The sequence below is a fragment of the Rhinoderma darwinii genome, chromosome 2 (genome assembly GCF_050947455.1).
Source record: "Rhinoderma darwinii isolate aRhiDar2 chromosome 2, aRhiDar2.hap1, whole genome shotgun sequence".
Taxonomy (NCBI): Eukaryota; Metazoa; Chordata; class Amphibia; order Anura; family Rhinodermatidae; genus Rhinoderma; species Rhinoderma darwinii.
In genome coordinates this window covers 50,952,014-50,971,034 of record NC_134688.1, presented here as the reverse complement: position 1 = coordinate 50,971,034, position 19,021 = coordinate 50,952,014, and the positions used below count along the sequence as shown (strand labels likewise).

Below are 19,021 nucleotides of genomic sequence, written 5' to 3'. Positions count from 1 at the left end.
TTAGAAAACACTTGAGTCTGACATCGTAAGGGGTATGGAAAACGCCACAGAAAATCTGACCCAGATACCACAGGGAATTCAGAATGAGGCATCACCACGGGAATGCCAGGGGACTTATTTTAAAGTGAACTCGCAGCAAAAAAACACAACACTGCTATTCGTGGCAGAAATTCACTTCCCTATTGCGTTCTATGGGGATAGTACACAATAGATATGCAACCATTCTGCAGCATAAACTGATTAAATAAAAAAATCTGCAGTGTAGGTCAATTTCTGTACAGACGTTTGCTGCACTGTGTGAAATCTTATCTGCTTTGCTGCGACTAATACGCTGTGGATGTGGATTTTCCGTTGAAATCCACAGCAATTCTGCTACATGTGGATAGAGCCTTGAGGGCGGCTAAAACACTGACGGTTGCTCTGCTCACAGCCAGCCAGGGAAAGTCTAGCTACACACAGGAGTAATTTATACTAGCTGTAGCATAGCTGCACATTATATGCCCACACTGCTAGGTCAGTCGGTAGGGCTGCGGGACACACAGTCATTCTGACCAAAGTGTAGGAATTGCTATCCCTTTGCACATAAAATTGAAGTAGGGACATGGGTGTTTTTTTTTTTTCATGATGCCATAAGTGCTGACACTGGTTGTTACATCCTATCCCCGATTACTGTAAGAAGAGCAACTCTGGAAAACAGTCTGTACAGATCTTCAATTATTCGTGCAGAGCAAGAACTGAAACGTTTGTGAGCATGTGAAGTTTATTTGTGCAAAAAGTAACTTCAAACAAGGATGCTGGCTTGGAAAATATTTACAAAATACTCATAAGTTAATACTAGACTGATTTTCCTTTAAGGCCTCAAGCACACGAACGTAAAAACGCCTGTAATTACGGGCCCATAGACTTCTATTGGCCACGGGTACCTTCCCGTATGCGTACAGGAAGGTGCCCGTGCCGTTGAAAAATATGGACCATGTCCTATTTCAGGCCGTAATAACGGCACGGACAGGCCCATAGAAGTCTATGGGGCTCTCGTAACTACAGGAGCGTTGCTAGGCGTCGTTAGGGGATAGTCACTGTCCAGGGTGCTGAAAGAGTTAACTGATCGGCAGTAACTTTCAACACCCGGGACAGTGACTACTGCTGGAGTTAATAGTATTAAAAGTTAACTTACCTGCTTCTTCCTCCAGTCCGACCTCCCGGGATGACGTTTTATCCCATGTGACCGCTGCAGCCAATCACAGGCTGCAGCGGTCACATGGACTGCCGCGTCATCCAGGGATTTCGGACTGGATGCCAAGAGGTAAGCATCACCAAGACAACGGTACGTATGAACTTCTTTTACTTTCAATCGCTGCGGAAACTCTGCCCGGAAGGGCTGTGCCTTCTCTCTTTCCAGCACTGATAGAGACAAGGGGCTGCCGATTAGTGCAGAGAAAACAGGTCCGTAAGTACGGGTGGAATACTGGGGACACCGGACCCGTATTTACGGGGCACGGGTCCATAAATACTGGTGGAATACGCCAGAAAGAAAAAAATAAGTTTGTGTGCATGAGGCCTTAGGGTCAGTTCACACTGAGTTGGAAAATGTGCCAAAAAAGCCTCCCATTGATTTCAATAGGAGGCGGTTTCTTCCCGTGAGGCTTTTTTGGCACGTTTTCCGCATCAAAGAAGTGTGAACAGGGCCAAAATTTGTCACCAAATTTTACAATACATTTTTTTTTTAATAGATCTTAGCCCTGACGTACTTCTTTAAGGAAGAATTACGCTGCCATTCTGCAGTGGATTTTCAAAGTTTTTCTGCCTGATATGAACATGAGCATTTTATGAGACCAAGTATATGCATGATGTCATCTCAATCTCCAACCTACTAACAGCTGACCAGCTCCTGTCACTGTTCCTCCTCCCCGCACCATGCTGACATCTCACACATGCTCAGTACAAGCTGCACTTTTCCTTGCTCCTTAGTGAGAGAGCCAGTCTATTATCTATTACAATTTCTCACTCCATTAGCTACTTTCTTTTAGTGCAGAGCCAGGGAGACTGAAGCTTGTACTGAGCATGTGCGACATTTCAGCACCGTGCGGGGAGGAGGGACAGAAACGTGAAAGATCGAGGTGGGTAGAGATTGAGATAACATCATACATATACCTGGTCTCATTTTGCTCGTTTTAACATCAGGCAGGAAAACTTTGAGAAAGAATTATACAGCTATTCTTACACGGATTTTGAAAGTAAGTACACCAGCTTCATCAGGGCTAAGAGGTCTGTTTAATAATGTATGTCGTTTGTGTTGTGAAATCTGGTAACAGATCCTCTTTAAAAAGAGATTCTGTCAACTCTGAAGACCCCATAAAACTACAGTAATCCATAAATGTCTTACAATTTTTATCTTTCAACTTACTTGCCTTCCCCTGGTGTAAGCCTGCAAACATACAATATACTGCAAGCGGAGGCATCGAAAGTACTACTAAGCTCGGCGATATAATGGAGAGGACATCTTAGGCTCGTCATCCCCATGCGGCGCACGGCCCGTTAGTGGGCTTACACCAGGGGAACGCAAGCGAGTAAAAATTCTAGATTCTGAATTAGCATCTTTTAAGCTATTGTAGTTTAGGGAGGGAGGTTGAGGTGACAGATTCTCGGCTAGCAAATGGCAGACACCACAAGTTAGGGATAGGGTAAAGGAATAGGTACATATCAATGTTGACTATCTTAGGGCTTGTATCACTTCGCTCTGCTTGTCTTCATCATCAAAATAAGCGTTCCTTTTTTACCACGATACAAGCCCTAAGATCTTCAACACATGTTCCTACTCCTTTGCCTGATCACTAACCAGCGTTGTTATCCTAAAATCTCATGTCAGACACCGCTTAGTTATAGATCTGCAGTTGTTCTGCCACCCACATATTTTCAATCCATGTGAAGCAGTAGGAGGAAAATCTGTAGGGGAGATTTTCCTGCTCTTAGTTGGAATCTACCCTCATTTTAGCAAGAAATATATAAACCTTACATGAAGTGAAAATACACTCCAACATGTATACACAAACTGATTCTAACAACCGTATAAACGTGCCTGCCCTCAACTAGATGTACACGCTTAGTTTATTCGCTGAATGGGGAGTCTTGAGTAGAAACAGATTCTTGCGGGGTGCCAAAGAGTCAGGGTCTAAAAAAAAAAAAAAAAATGCAAAATTAGTGAATGATAAACATCAGAGCAATTTCAAACAGACTGAATCCGTAAGGGGGAAACAAAAACACAAAAAAAATCAAGGCTGAAACTGGAGGCCGACGGAGGGACCGGGATGGGACATTAGATCCATAATATGCCTGTGGTACAAGAGACCTGACCTACAGCAGATCGCTGCTATAACGAATGGCTCATTGATTTCAATAGTACTGCGTAATGTTGCAGGAATAGTGAGGTTTTATCAAGTGGTTTTCCTGGGGGTCCTCCTGCTGGAACCTCCCAAGATAAGTTAATTGCGGGGCAGCTGTCTCAGGAAAGAGATTTTCCAAACAGGACAACTCCTTTAACCCCTTGAAGGCCAAGGCATTTTCTTTTTTCACTCCCCAACTTCGCCATTTTTTTATTTTTCCATCAATGGAGTGGTATGAATGCTTGTCTTTTTTGCGAGAGGAGTTGTCGTTTCTATTTAAAGTACCATATAATGTACTGGGAAACTGGAAGAGAGTTCTATGTGGGGTGGAATTGGGAATAACTGCGATTCCTTCATTTTCTTTTGGGTTCTATTTTTAAGTCTTCCACCGTGCGGTAAAAAAGACAACTTTATTTTGCTGGTCAATAGGATTACGGCGATACCAAATTCATCTAGTTTATGTTAATGTTTTACTCCTTTTACAAAGAAAAAAAAAAATTGGCAAAAAAAATAAAAATAAGACGTTATTGTTTATGTTCCCCATGTACGCGTAGAAACGACCCCTCACCGCACACTTACTCCACGCAGCAAAATCAATCATTCCACGCAAGCGGAAAGCAACAGAGCCTCCCATTCTAGATGAATGGTTCTAGGAGGTTGCATTGGTGCAGAGGATGGAGGATCTTATTACCCAAACCCCAGAAGCAATCCCCCCCTACATAAATACATGGCTCCAGTGGAACACTTCGTCTTCTACATACCACACATTGGTGAGCTGATGTGATCAATACCAGATATTTTCCCCCATAGGGCTTGTCCACACAACAGAATTGTTGCAGAAATTTTTTTGCAGCAATTCCATTGAAAATCAAAGGCTTTCCGCTGCGGCAAAAACACACCATTACCGGCGTTTTTTACGGCAGAAAATGTTGCGTAAATTGCGGTGTTTTTCCCAATGTTAGGAGATGGCGACATCTCTGAAAAAAGTAGCAATTTTGAACACTTTCCGCAGCAGGAATTGACATGCTGCGGTCCGAAAAATACGCACCACAGGTCAATTTCGGCTCGAAAATTTTACGCAGCATGTGGATGAGATCTCATCCACTATGCGGCTACCGTATTCTGCTGCGTTTTTTCCTGCCGAGAAAAACGCTGCACTTCTGCAGCATGTGGACAAGCTCTTAAAGTACTTGGCTCCTGGCAACTTTACTCTCATCTTTTGTTGGATCTGCAGCTACCAGATGACCATCTGCCTTTTCTCTATATAGTCGTTGCAAATCAGAGTCCAGATTCGCCATTCCCTTCCTCCTACCCCATCGTCTTTCTTCACCCTCAAAACAGACAATGTTGGTTTCCTCCACCAGCGTCTTCCTGTTTGCTGAGCACTTACTGTACATCGGTAGCATTGGACGGTTCCTACATTTACCCCCTATTCTACGTCCGCTCACTACTCTGGATTGAGATGTTGGACTGTCTTTATATTAGAATCCCCAAGGAACCCTGCCTGTCATCTGAAGCTTTTATTCTTTATTGTATGATCCTGACTTTTCTACATTTGTATTTTGTTTACAAATTCTTTGATAAAATGTAGAATTAGAAAAAAATAATAATTTGTGTCACCATATTCTAAAAGCCATAACTTTTTTTTTTCCATCCATTAAAGAGGCTGTCACCAGATTTTGCAACCCCTATCTGCTATTACAGCAGATCGGCGCTGCAATGTAGATTACAGTAACGTGTTTTTTTTTTTTTTTTTTAAACGAGCATTTTTGGCCAAGTTATGACCATTTTTATATTTATGCAAATGAGGCTTTCTAAAGTACAACTGGGCGTGTTTAAAGTTAAAGTACAAGTGGGCGTGTATTGTGTGTGTACATCTGGGCGTTTTTACTTGTTTTACTAGCTGGGCGTTGTGAATAGAAGTGTATCATGCTGACGAATCAGCATCATCCACTTCTCTTCGCCCACACCCAGCTTCTGGCAGTGCAGACACACAGCGTGTTCTCGAGAGATCACGCTGTGACGTCACTTCCTGCCCCAGGTCCTGCATCGTGTCGGACGAGCGAGGACACATCGGCACCAGGCGACAGAGGCTACATCGACTTACCTGCAAACGCCGATGCTGCTGCAGAATCAAATGTAGCCTCTGGTGCCGATGTGTCCTCGCTCGTCCGACACGATGCAGGACCTGGGGCAGGAAGTGAGTGACGTCACAGCGTGATCTCTCGAGAACACGCTGTGTGTCTGTGCACTGCCAGAAGCTGGGCGTTGTGAAGAGAAGTGGATGATGCTGATTCATCAGAACGCCCAGCTAGTAAAACAAGTAAACACGCCCAGATGTTACAAACACAATACACGCCCAGTTGTACTTTAGAAAGCCTCATTTGCATAAATATAAAAAATGGTCATAACTTGGCCAAAAATGCTTGTTTTAAAAAAAAAACAAAAAACGTTACTCTTATCTACATTGCAGCGCCGATCACCTGCAATAGGAGATAGGGGTTGCAAAATCTGGTGACAGAGCCTCTTTAAGCAATGATGTAAAGCTTACTTTTTTTGCGGGACGGGCTTTGGTTTTTATTGGTACATACGACCTTTTGATCGATTATTATAAAAAAATTTAGCGCAAAGTTGATAAAATAAAACGCCAGAATTGCTGTTTTTTTTCATGGCGTTTACGGGCGAGTTGAATAATCTTAGAGTCGTTTGGAGTTTTACGGACCCGGCGATACGGATTTTATTTTTGACATTACTTTAGAGAAATTTTTTTTTTGTGGGGGGGTGGTGGGGAATTAATATATATTTTTTCCACTACTGAAACTTTATTTTTATTACAACTTATTAGTCCCCCTCTTTGGGCTGTCGGAGGGGGCTATCCTCCTCCAACACCTTACATACCACGTTCACGGTTGACCGCAGCATTTAAGGGTTTGCAGTTCCTGGTTGTTAGTCCAGGGTGTCAGCTGTAATAGACAGCTGACACCCACAGCATATGGAGCGGGCTCAGTACAAGAGCCCACTCCATACTTCTCCCCTTGTACCATGACGTACCGGCACTGTGTCAAGGTTAATTCATACTAGGCATTCCAAATTTAGATATTTATGGCATATCCATAGGATTTGCCATAAATGTTTGATATAGGTGCAGGTCCCAAAGCTTCTATCCAGAACACGACCTGTACCTATATGGAGAAGGCTCTCCCGGCCCGTCTTACCTGGTGCGGCAGCCGCTGGCTGCAGAATCAGGGCTCCGACTATTGGAGGGATGGTCGTGTGGCTCTCTCCATTCTGTTCAATGAGCGCTGCTTGGCTAGTTCCGTAACTCTAATTGAGCAGAATGGAGATAGAAGTGCTAACGCGTGACCCTCTTTTCAATAGTCCTCGCACCAGGCAAAGAGAGGGTCGGGAGACTCCCCTCCTCAATATAGGTGCGGGTCCCAGTGCTAGGACCGCATCCATCAGACATTTATGGCAAATCTTGTGGATAAAGATGAGAAAACCCTTTTAAAAATTCATGTATTACCGCAATTACCCCTTCCCACCTAGTGATAGACACAAACCTATCTGGACTGGTTTCCCCACAAGAGAAAATGATCTGTTAAACCAGGAATTCAATTACTGCAGACGTAGTTTGTACTTATAATAGGGTTTATGTCACAGGTAGGTGGGGGGGGGGGGGGTCACAATAATGATGGGTGACCAGAACGGACATCCCTAAGGCTCACCTGTTCTCTCTATTCTCACCAGGCACGCCGGATGTATTTTTCCATGACGGTTTTGATTGCTTTTCACAATACCGAGATAATATCTAAAACAGAAGGATATGCATTATTTGCAGAGTTTGGGCACCATATGGTTGCGGAGTCAACCAGATCCCCCAGTCTCATGCCACTTCCACCGAAATTTGCAATCCGTGGCAGAAGATGCGGCTATGACTTTGTGGCACTATACATGTTACTATATATTAGCAGTAAACGCTTCACTAACAAGAAAACACAAGAGACACAGCAGTGCAGAAACCTGTGAAATATCCTCCGTGATGCAGGACGTCATATCTGGGCGGGTGGGGGTCCATAACAGGTTTTCATACTCGGATACTTTCAGAGGGGCGGTCAGCTTCAGATTGTGCTGTGGAGAAATAATCATGGGTATGTAACACGTACATAAGAAGAAGGTTCACGGTTTGCTGTTCACATGTCTATTGTTACGCTGCTGAATTCAAAAGCCTCGTAAAAAGAAGTAGCCGGTCACTTCTGGAGGCGTTTTTGTAGCGGATTTTACATTGAGACTGAAAAACGGCTCAAAAGAAGCTTCAAATGAAAAAAAAACAACAACTTAGTTTTCAGCTTTAACCCCTTAATGACCAGCCTATTTTAGACCTTAATAACCAAGGTATTTTTTTTTTTCATTTTTCCATCGTCTCATTCCAAGAGCTATAACTTTTCTATTTTCGCGTCGACATAGCTGTATAAGGTCTTGTTTTTTGCGAGACAAGTTGTATTTTTTAATAGCACCATTTTGGGGGACATAGAATTTATTGATTGTTTTTTTTTGGGGGGGGGGGGGGGGGAAATAGAAAAAAAACCAGAAATTTTGCCACTCTTTTGCGTCCTAAATCTACTCTGTTTACCGTGTGGTATAAATAAAAAATAACTTCAGCGGGTTGTTACTATTGTAACAATACCAAATTTGTATCGATTTTTTATGTTTTACTACTTGTACACAGTAAAAACACTTTTTTCAAAATTATTAAATTATTTGTTTTTGTGACTCCATATTTGGAGAGACATAACTATTTTATTGTTTCGCCGATGCAGTTGTATTAGGCCTTTGTTTTTGCGGGACGACTTGTAGTTTTTATCGGTACCATTTTGGAGTAGATGAGACCTTTTGATCACTTTTTATCACATTTTTTTAAGGCAGGATTCACAGAAAAACGCTATTTCCATTGTATTTTATTTTTTACGGTGTTCATTATGCGGGTTAAATAATGTAATAGCTTTATAGTCGGGGTCGTTACGGACGCAACGGTAAACGTGTGTATCTTTTTTACTTTATTTTTTTTAATAATAAAGCATTTTGTAAGGGGAAAAAGTGGGTATTTCAATTTTTTTTTAAACGATACTTTTTTTTCACTTTTTTTACTAGTCCCACTAAGGGGACTTTAATATGCGATCATCCGATCGCTTTTATAATACACTGCAATACTTTTGTATTGCAGTGTATTAATGCCTGTCCGTTTTAAAATGGACAGGCATCTGCTAGGTCATGCCTCCGGCATGGCCTAGCAGGCACATACTATAGGCAGACCTGGGGGCCTTTATTAGGCCCCCGGCTGCCATAGAAAGCACAGACACTCGGGGATCTCATCACCAGGTGTCGGTGGGAGAGGGAGCTCCCTCCCTCTCTCCAAAACAACTCAGATGCGGCGCTCGCTCGCTATTGAGCGCCGCATCTGAGGGGTTAAACGGGTGAGAACGATACCGATATCAATCTCACCCGTTCGAGCAGGGACGCCCCCAGCCCTCAGCTACATCTGGTAGCTGAGAGCAGGGAGATTTAACGCCTCCCTGCTCTGCTTAGTTATTCTGATGCAGCGCCGTGAAAAGGCCTATGCATTGGAATAAGGCCCATTAGTGGCCGCCGTGAAAAGGTGTATTGGCGGTAACTGGTTAAAAAACACTCTAAAGCCAGAGGCGGTTTTCTCTTGAAAACCGTTCCGTAATTTCCAGCCACTTCTTTTTGTAAATGTGAACATACCCTTAGGCTGAAGTCACACATTCAGTTTGATGCAGTTTTTAGTGGGTTTTTTTTAAGCCAAATTCAGAAGTGTAAGTCCTTTATTTATACTTTTCCTTCTTTTTGGATCCACTCTTGGCCTTGGCTAAAATGCATCAAAAACTTCCTTAAAATAATGTAGAACCACAATGATTGGAATTTTACACTTTTGTGCATATAAAATATGTAGCAGTTGCTATAAATGTTGTGTGTGTGTATACCAGAGATGTGTATGTTAGGAACAGATACTATGAAAAGAAACCTGACATATACATACATACATATAGATTACACCGGCACAGTATAAGCGTGGGAATCGCTGTAGTAATGACCGTTCTACAGTCACCTAGATTTTTATAGCTGCTTTATCATTTCCATTCTCCTTTTTGTCCTGTAACTTGTCTCAGGCCATTATGAGAACTATTACGGTCACTGCACACAGCATTATTTGACGCTGATTTTGACACAAACTGCATAGGAATTAACACCAGGAAACGCCGCAAATTGCCCCCTCCCCCCTATTAATTTCAATGGGAGGTAAGGGCTTTTTCTCACGGGCAGGTTTTGGCCACATTCAGAAAAAAAAAGCGGCGTACTCTTTCATCGAGCCGTTTCCGCCTCTGACCTCACATTGAAATCAATGGGCGGCAGAAAAAAAAAAAAAAAAAAAAAAGCAGTGCTCGTCTGAAGAGTTTTTTGCATTCGATTCGACAGCCGCTGGAAAAAAAAAAGTGAAACAAAAAGCATCAAAAAACACTGGCAATTCAAAACTTGCCTCAAGATTCCTGAAGGAATTTTGAGGCAATTTTTTCCTGCTAGTCAAGAAACACCATGTGAATTTACCCTAAACATTCACTGACAGCCTTAACATCTATACCCATATGGATGCTCAACCGCATAGGAAGGAACCTTAGGTCACACGATTTATCTGATTGTAATTGAAGGATTCAGCACATCCAGAGATGAACATTTCATTTGTTCACTTTGACTGCGATGAAGGTGGAAGAATACCTTGAAGAGGTTTTCAGTTAAGCAGGACGTCATTTCTGGACGGGTTGGAGTCCCTATACAGCAATCCCTCATCTTTGGGGGTGACGAGGTCGTAGTTGGGTTTTCATAATACTTATCAGACTTTAAAACCAGCGGAGCAGTTTCTTTTAGGTACACATCATGGGAAAGTTCCGGCCTTGGAATAGGTTCGGTGATGTCCAGAGTTCTCTGAAAGAACGACAGATGAGAAAAGAAAATTAAAATAGACCTTCAAGGATAGATACAATCAGGCACATACACGAATACTGGCATACAGCCGAGCGGAACACCAGCATGTACTTATACATGTGCTGCATTAGGTAATACGGCGCACACTGTGTATTAAGGCATATGGCACAGCTACTGAATTACACTCGGTTTTACCTGGCCTACTTCACCACCACTTTTCTTAACACAACAGTGCTAAAAAAACGTTTGTAAATCAGCTGCCGGAATAAGTTGGAGGGGTGCACGAGAAATATGGTGTGTAAAACACCTTTGTGAAGCCTTGGTCTTTAGAGCTCACGATATTATCCGCTAGGTTAGGTTATGTTCACATGCGGCAGATTTGTTGCAGATATTTCTGCAACCAGGAATTAGTTCTATAAAGGTCAATGGGGTTGTTTCTGCAGTATGTGCATGGATCTCTCAGATAAACTGGAAAGTCGCTTAGATGTCTGCAACAAATCTGTCATGTGTGAACTTACCCTTACAGATACAGCGGAGCGCAGCCTGGTCCCTCTTTCTACACAAGCCTGTTAGCTCACATTACACTCCACTCACACTGCAGACTGCCTACTTAAATCAGTGTCAAATAAAGTCCTGTGATCACAGCAGCAGGTGCCCTCTACAGACAGCTTGTAATTCCCTATTTGAGTTAAGATAGATTAGATGATAGATAGTTTAGGGGATAGATAGTGGAAGGAAGTAAAGGGCTGCAGTAACTGAAGACCTACTCTGCCCCCTATTTAAATAAATGGAGCGTGCAGCCTGCAAGTGAATGGGGCTAATGAACAGCATAAAGCACTCACCTAATTCTAGAATAGAAACTTGAATGTACTATGAGGTGCATATCCTGCAAAGATTTTAAGATGATCACTGGACATATTCTTTAATATAGGTTAATAACTATATTTCCCAGTACTTTACATCAGAAAACATGGCTACATACATTACAGGAAATAGAAGAAGCAGTTGCGTTGTCCTCTTATGTCAAGTTACTGTTATTCTGCTTTCAGACAGTGGTATTCATCTGCAAAATGTTTTTCTGCTTTGTCCTGACAGAATCTGATCCTGTTCTTGGCACTAAATATACTGCTACTGCTCCAGCCGTATACAGTCGCCTAGTATCAGTTCCAGAGAAAGCTGGGCGAACATTATTGTGGATGCTATTACAGGTCAAACAGGGGTTGTCACCCAGCTTGCCTTAGCAAATATGCTACGCTATGGGGAAAACCACCATAGGAGCTGCCATATTGGGAAGTTGATATATCAATTGACCGCCGTCTTCTACATATACAGATAGAAGGACGGCTCAAGGACTTAAATTGGTTGGCGATTTTCTGTTAGCACTTGTACCAGGGCTTATTAAAAGGCCTGTAAAAGCTGGTACCACAAATTCAATGGGGTAATCCCAACTTAGATGTTCATGGCATATCCACAGGATATGATGTAAATGTCTGATTCTGATAGATGCAGGTCCCAGCTCTGAGACCCAAACCTGTATCGAGAACAAGGGTCACACGACCCCCGTATTGCTTGGTGCCATGGCCGCAAGCTGCAGTTTCCAGGCGGGGACTAGTGGAGAGGGGGGGGGGGGGAATGTCGCACACGCCTTGGCTTTTTCTAGAATTCCTCCCATAGCCGCGCGCCCAGCCATAAATATAAGTTGGGAATACATCTTCAAGGACAACATATGTGAACAAATAACCCTGAGAGTGAGCAGGACGGGACTTACTGTTGTGTCGCTCTTCAGCCACTTAGTCTCAAAGCTAGGTAATGGTGGAGTGTCCAAATCCTTATCCACTGAAGCCTCTTTGCTTTCTGATGGTTCAGGATACTTGCAGCTCAGGTCTTTCTTCTGCACCTTAAGTCCAGGTGTGCAGAAATTGGGGGGACGAGGGGAATCCACAGTGTCTGTACGTACACATTAACATAGACTTTCAATTAGATTAGCTATAAACTGGCCACACACACAGCCCATTCCATATTTGCTTGAGGATCCTTCAAGTTTAAAGATCTATCAATAATCTAATGTGTATGCCGACAGTCCAACTGGCCCACAATCAAAACTATCCAGTCCTTTGTTCCTTGGGATGTAAGTGGCACCAGAGGAGTCCGACAGTCACGTAATTCGCTCCACCTATAAAATATATGCGAGGCCAACCAGAACATGTACATTGACTCATGTATGAGCAGCCTTAAAATGGGTTGAAATCCAAACTGGTACAAGAGTCTGACTGCCGCTATATACAGTAGATTATTGGTGGGATCCATCTAGCTTTAGAGTTAGATATCTGTTGTACAATCCATTGTGGATGGAACTGATGATTAGCGAATGTCTGCAAAAATTAGATCATCAGCATATCCTACCAAAGTAATTATAATCTGAGCCACTTCCGTCCCTTGGTTGAACTTGATGGACATGTGTCTTTTTTCAGCCGTACTAACTATGTAACTATGTAACATGATGCAGCCAACGACATCCTATTATTATTATTATTATTATTATTATTATTATTATTAAAAACGCTTCCCACCAGAAAAATAATCTTTATTTATATAGCACCAACCAGGGGCGTAGCTAGAGGCTCATGGGCCCCGATGCAAAAATTCTTACTGGGCCCCCCCCCCCGCAAACTTCTCATGGCCGACGGTCCGCAGCTTTCAGCTGCATCGCTGGGTCTCCTAAGTGACCCAACAATGCAGCACTAGCAGCCGGGGCGTCACTAAGGCTGGGTTCACACACCCTATTTACGGACGAAATTGGGGCGTTTTAGCATTGAATTACGTCCGAAAATGCGGCTCAAAAGCATTGGCAAACATCTGCCCGTTCATTTGAATGGGTCTTACGATGTTCTGTGCCGACGGTCATTTTTTTCTACGCGCCGCTGTCAAAAGGCGGCACGTAAAAAAGACGCCCGCGTCAAAGAAGTGCCTGTCACTTCTTCAGACGTAAATGGAGCCGTTTTCCATGGACTCCATAGAAAAACAGCTCCAATTACGTCCGTAATGGACGCAGCGAAAGACGCCTGCACATGCCATTACAGCTGAAATTACGGTGCTGTTTCTCCTGTAAACAGCACCGTAATTTCAGCTGTAATGGACGCTGCCGTGTGAACATACCCTCAGGGCTTAAAATGTCAGGGGAAATAGCCCCAATACATATGTGTCTGCCCCAAAAAAAAGTGTGTATAGGAGACAGCATAGCATATCTATAGTACTACGACCCTATAAACTATGGATAGGATTAGATACAGTGGCTCAGCAGACAGTATCACACATGATAGGCTTAGATACAGTGGCTGAGCAGACAGTATCACACATGATAGGCTTAGATACAGTGGCTCAGCAGACAGTATCACACATGATAGGCTTAGATACAGTGGCTGAGCAGACAGTATCACACATGATAGGCTTAGATACAGTGGCTCAGCAGACAGTATCACACATGATAGGATTAGATACAGTGGCTCAGCAGACAGTACCACACATGATAGGATTAGATACAATGACTCAGCAGACAGTAACACACATGATAGGATTAGATACAGCGGTTCAGCAGACAGTATCACACATGATAGGATTAGATACAGCGGCTCAGCAGACAGTACCACACATGATAGGATTAGATACAGTGGCTCAGCAGACAGTACCACACATGATAGGATTAGATACAGTGGCTCAGAAGGCAGTATCACACATGATAGGATTAGATACAGTGGCTCAGCATACAGTATCACACATGATCGGATTAGATATAGGGCCCAGCAGACAGTATCACACAAGATACGATTAGATACAGTGGCCCAGCAGACAGTATCACACGATTGGATTAGATACACAGCTCAGCAGACAGTATCACACAAGATACGATTAGATACAGGGCCCAGCAGACAGTATCACACATGATTGGATTAGATACAGGGACCAGCTCGCTGACATTGCAGCTCCAGCGCTGGACCCAGGACAGGTAAGAATAATAATTTTGCTTCTTTATGTGTTACTGATTATTTTTGTGTGTTTGTGTTTTTTTACAGGTTCGGTTCTTGGACTTCGGATTCGAGGACTTCAATGACGGCGTTTTTTTTATTCTCAATAAAATTGTTAATGAGGGTTGTTTTTTTATTTCAATAAAACATTTTTTCTATGTGCTTGTGTCTTTTTAAACTTTATTATCACCGCCTTAGTAATGGCCGCCGGCTGATTGACAACCCCCATTACTAAGGCGGGGCTTAATGTTAGCCGGTGCAGAGGCTAACACTAACCCCCATTATTACCCCGGTACCCACCACCACCAGTAGTACTGGGAAGAGCCGGGTACGAACCAGTACCCGACCATCTGTAGTGATGGTCGGCCACTGGGGTGGTGGCAGGCTGGTATTATCAGGAGGGGAAAGGCCAAAAACAGTGGCCCTTCCTACCCTGGTAATGCTAGGCTGCTCCTGCTTTATTGTATCTGGCTTGTTATGAAAAATGGGGGGGACCCCACATCGTTCTTTCCAATTATTATTATTTTTTTTTTAAATGACGTGGGGTCCCCCCCATTTTTCATAACCAGCCAGATACAATAAAGCAACAGCAGCCTAGCATCACCAGGGTGGGAAGGGCCATTGTTTTTGGCCTTTCCCCTCCTGATAATACCAGCCTGCCACCACCCCAGTAGCCGACCATCACTACAGATGGTCAGGTACTGGATCGTACCCGGCTCTTCCCAGCACCCCTGGTGTTGGTGGGTACCGGGGTAATAAAGGGGGTTATAGTGTTAGCCTCTGCATCGGCTAACACTAAGCCCCGCCTTAGCAATGGATGCTGTCAATTAGCCGGCGGCCATTACTAAGGCGGTAGTAATATAGTTTAAAAAAAAACACAAAGACATAGAAAAAATATTTTATTGAAATAAAAAAAAAAAGCTGTAGTCTGAAGTAGTCCTGGAATCCTCCGTAGTCCAACGTGTTAGGCTTAGATACAGGGCCCATGTGTGATACTGTCTGTGGGACCCTGTATCTAAGCCTACCACAAGGTAGGCTTAGATACAGGGTCCAGCAGACAGTAATCTTATACAGTATAAGATTACTGTGTGCTGGGGCCCTGTATCTAAACCTACAGTGTGGTAGGCTTAGATACAGGGCCCAGCAGACAGGATCACGCATGGGCCATGTATCTAAGCCTACCATGTGATTGGCTTAGATACAGGGCCCAGCAGACAGGATCACGCATGGGCCATGTATCTAAGCCTACCATGTGATTGGCTTAGATACAGGGCCCAGCAGACAGGATCACGCATGGGCCATGTATCTAAGCCTACCATGTGATTGGCTTAGATACAGGGCCCAGCAGACAGGATCACACAATCTGTGATCCTGTCTCATGGGCCCCCTAAGCCTGCTACATCGTAGGCTTAGGGGTTGTGCAGTCCCTAAACATTGATGGCCTATCCTCAGGATAGGCCATCAATAGCTGATGTGTCTCCCGGGACCCGCAAATCAGCTGTTTTGAAGGGGCCGCAGCACTCGTACGAGAGCTGCTTCCCCTTCATTTCACTACTCGCTCACACTGTGAATCGCCGACACCGATTCACAGTGTGACCGGAATGAAGGGGAGCAGCTCTCGTACGAGTGCTGCGGCCCCTTCAAAACAGCTGATTGGCGGGTCCCGGGAGTCGGACGCCGCCAGTCAGGGCTATCTTACCTTCCTCTTCGGCCGCAGCGGGAGTTCTGTAGTCTCGATGCTGTGCGCGGCGCATAGCGTGGTGACGTCATGCGCTGCGCACAGCGCTTGACGTCAGGACCTCCGCTGCGATCCGGAACCAGGAAGGTAAGTAAAGTATGTTACTATAGTAACAGGGGCCCGCGGCCCGAGTTACTATAGTAACTTTTTATTGATGTGGTGCGGGGGGCCGTGGGCCCCCCTGGCTTCGGGGCCCGGTCGCAATTGCGACCGCTGCGACCCCTATAGCTACGCCAGTGGCACCAACATAATCTGCAGCGCTTTACAATTGAGGAAGTAACAAACAAGTAAAATGATCAAAACAAATAAAAAAGGAGTGAGACAAAAGGAGAAAGGTCCCTGCCTAGAAGAGCTTACAATCTAAATGTAAGAGGAGTGACACCAGGTACAAGGTACTAATTTTGTCCTGGGGACCAGGCCCTTACGTTGACAAACGCGGTATATAAATAATACCGCGATCACCTGTCACTCAGAATGTAACTGATCAGACATTGGTATAAAGTGCAGAACGATGCAACAAAGGGAGTTAGTTGGGGACAGAGTACGTGGAGATATGTGACTGGGTCTCCGTTTTCAAGGGATGCTTAAAACTGGGGATGTTACAAGCAAGTGATCCAGTGAGGGAGGTCCACATAACGGGTAACACATTATACCAAGATTACTGCACGTGCAGGAACTTACTACTTCTCAGTGACTGGCACACAGGGATAGGGTGGTGGCTTTTCACATCTCTTGAAGAGGTGGCATGATCTGTCCCACTAAAAAATTTAACATATATAGATAAAATGTTTACTGTGCTTAGCAAGTTACCATGCAAATAATATACTCACATATCCTTAAGACGAGAGAAAGGTAAGGAAACCTATTCTCAGGTGTATTATGAATCCCATTCATATGCAGAAACTTCCTGGTTTTAAAGGGGTAATCCAGGGTTAAAAGAACCGTTAACCACTAATAATATTATAGGAAAACCGCTCCCGTACTAACACACTGTCCTTTTCAATTCAGTTCCGAATCGGCGCTGAAAAAAAATCCCACCCAAACGAAAACCGGGTGTGCAGTAACCCGAAAATAATATCTAACAATGAGCAAAGCATCTAAAAAGTATTTTGTGGATTTCTGTTTTTTTACATTTTGTGCCACAGGACAACTCCTTTAAAAACATTGTGCATAAGGACATTAGTGATGTAGGGGCTCCGGCATACAGATGTTGTAGAATGGATAGAAGGAAGCCTCATCATCACATCCCCCACTAGCATCACTCGTATGATACAAACATACCGGTGTATACTCTTCACTTACTTTGTCTTACTTTCAGGGGGATTTGCGTCACACATTTCATCCATTGCATCAAGGCCGACTTTCTTATGCACCTTCAGTCCCGGGGTGCAGAATGCAGGTGGTAGTGGGGAGTCCACGCTATCAAAATCTATGAACAAATGGTTTTATGGTGAAATGGTGCCAAAGCCTAGAGAATGGCCTCTAATGAAATGTGGCTTTTCATATACAGTGGAGATATTTTTTAACATGGTGACAGCTCAAATGGAAAAGTCTGAACAATACAATCTAACAATGCATTAGAAAACGACTGTCCTTAACCCCTTTCCCGACATTTGTCGCATGGATATGTCATGGAAATCTAATGCTTCCTGCATTTTGCTGTATTCATACTACAAATGATAGACACCGGCTCAGAAGCCGAGTCGGTGCCACCATCCCCGAGTGTCATCTGCATGTTATAGCTGACACCCTGGGGTAATGGCGAGAACCGACGTTTGCTCCGATCCCCGCCATTTACCCTTATGCAGCAGTCAAAAGCGATAGCTGCATTTAAGGTGTTTGCAGCTCATCGGCACCCCAGCAATGAAATTGCCCGGTGCCGGTGGCTGCACAGGCAACCAGAGGCCTAACACTGGCCTCCCGGTATGCCTAGTATGGAAGACTTCAGGACCCGACCGGAGGCGGGGCCTACAACGCTCCCGTGGCCGCCGGCAAGATGGGGCCGGCTCAGGAGCTGAGACGGCATCAGCGATGGGTGTCAGCTGCACCTTCTAGCGGACATCCACCTGTGACGGCAGGAACTGGAGCTAGCTCCGATTCCTGCTATTAACCGCTTAGATGCAGCGATCGCTACATCTTTGTAGTTGGTAGCAGATCGGCAGCCCTGCCATGCTATAGCAGGGCTGCTGCTATGGCAACAGGAGTCCTAACAATGGCCTCCTGCTCTGCCATTACGGAAGCGGATTAGGCCCCGCCCAGAGGTGAAGCCTAATCGGCTTGCTGTCAGTGAATGACTGACAGATCTAATACATTGCACTACATAGGTGGTGTCATTTCTTAGAAAAATAATCTGACAGGTGGACCTTCAAGTCCCCTAGTGGGACGAAAAAAAAAGAACAAAATAAAGGGGCGGAGCTTGGCAACGAGCAGAGAATGTGGCTTGATTCGGAGATCTTGCTGCAACCTGACTTTCCTGAGCTTATAGCGAGATAAGACACGGGAAGTTGGTGAGGACCATGAAGGAGAAGGGCAAAGATCCCTCAGGCACCCCGAAAAACCAAGCCGATTTGGACAAGTTTTTGAGGAAAACTTTGGATCACTCTCCGCCGCGTACATCCAAGATGGCGCCGGAGGACGCGAGCTGCCATGAGGCTGCAGAAGACTCTGATGTCGGCAGCACAGGAGATCGCTCGGAAGCTGGGGGTGAGTAAGCTTATGCCCCTGTGTCAAGAGGATTCATTAAGAGTTATTTTTAAAGCCCTGGGTCCCTTAGCCAAGGATTTGGCTGATATAAAAGCGGATTTGCGACATATAGGGGAAAGGGTGGATATGCTAGAGTCCACACATACTGAGGTGGTCAAATTTGGAGAGGCTGTACAAGAGAC

At 44.3% G+C, this 19,021-nt stretch overlaps 1 protein-coding gene across 5 annotated transcripts in view; it reads right to left on the bottom strand.

The window, feature by feature from the left end:
• Positions 1 to 752: 752 nt before the first annotated feature.
• SKA3 (spindle and kinetochore associated complex subunit 3) overlaps positions 753 to 19,021 on the bottom strand; it is a 37,777-nt gene continuing 19,508 nt past the window's right edge. For 4 of the 5 annotated variants that reach the window (XM_075851632.1, XM_075851635.1, XM_075851633.1 and 1 more), the window contains 7 exons: positions 17,439 to 17,565; positions 16,818 to 16,894; positions 12,145 to 12,323; positions 10,170 to 10,376; positions 7,401 to 7,508; positions 7,106 to 7,188; positions 753 to 3,169 (listed from right to left, as the gene is read on the bottom strand). In XM_075851632.1, the coding sequence (XP_075707747.1) occupies positions 3,163 to 3,169; positions 7,106 to 7,188; positions 7,401 to 7,508; positions 10,170 to 10,376; positions 12,145 to 12,323; positions 16,818 to 16,894; positions 17,439 to 17,565 (788 nt within the window). In that variant the 3' untranslated portion in view covers positions 753 to 3,162. The remainder of the gene's footprint in view (positions 3,170 to 7,105; positions 7,189 to 7,400; positions 7,509 to 10,169; positions 10,377 to 12,144; positions 12,324 to 16,817; positions 16,895 to 17,438; positions 17,566 to 19,021) is intronic. The other variant, XM_075851636.1, reaches the window with a different exon arrangement.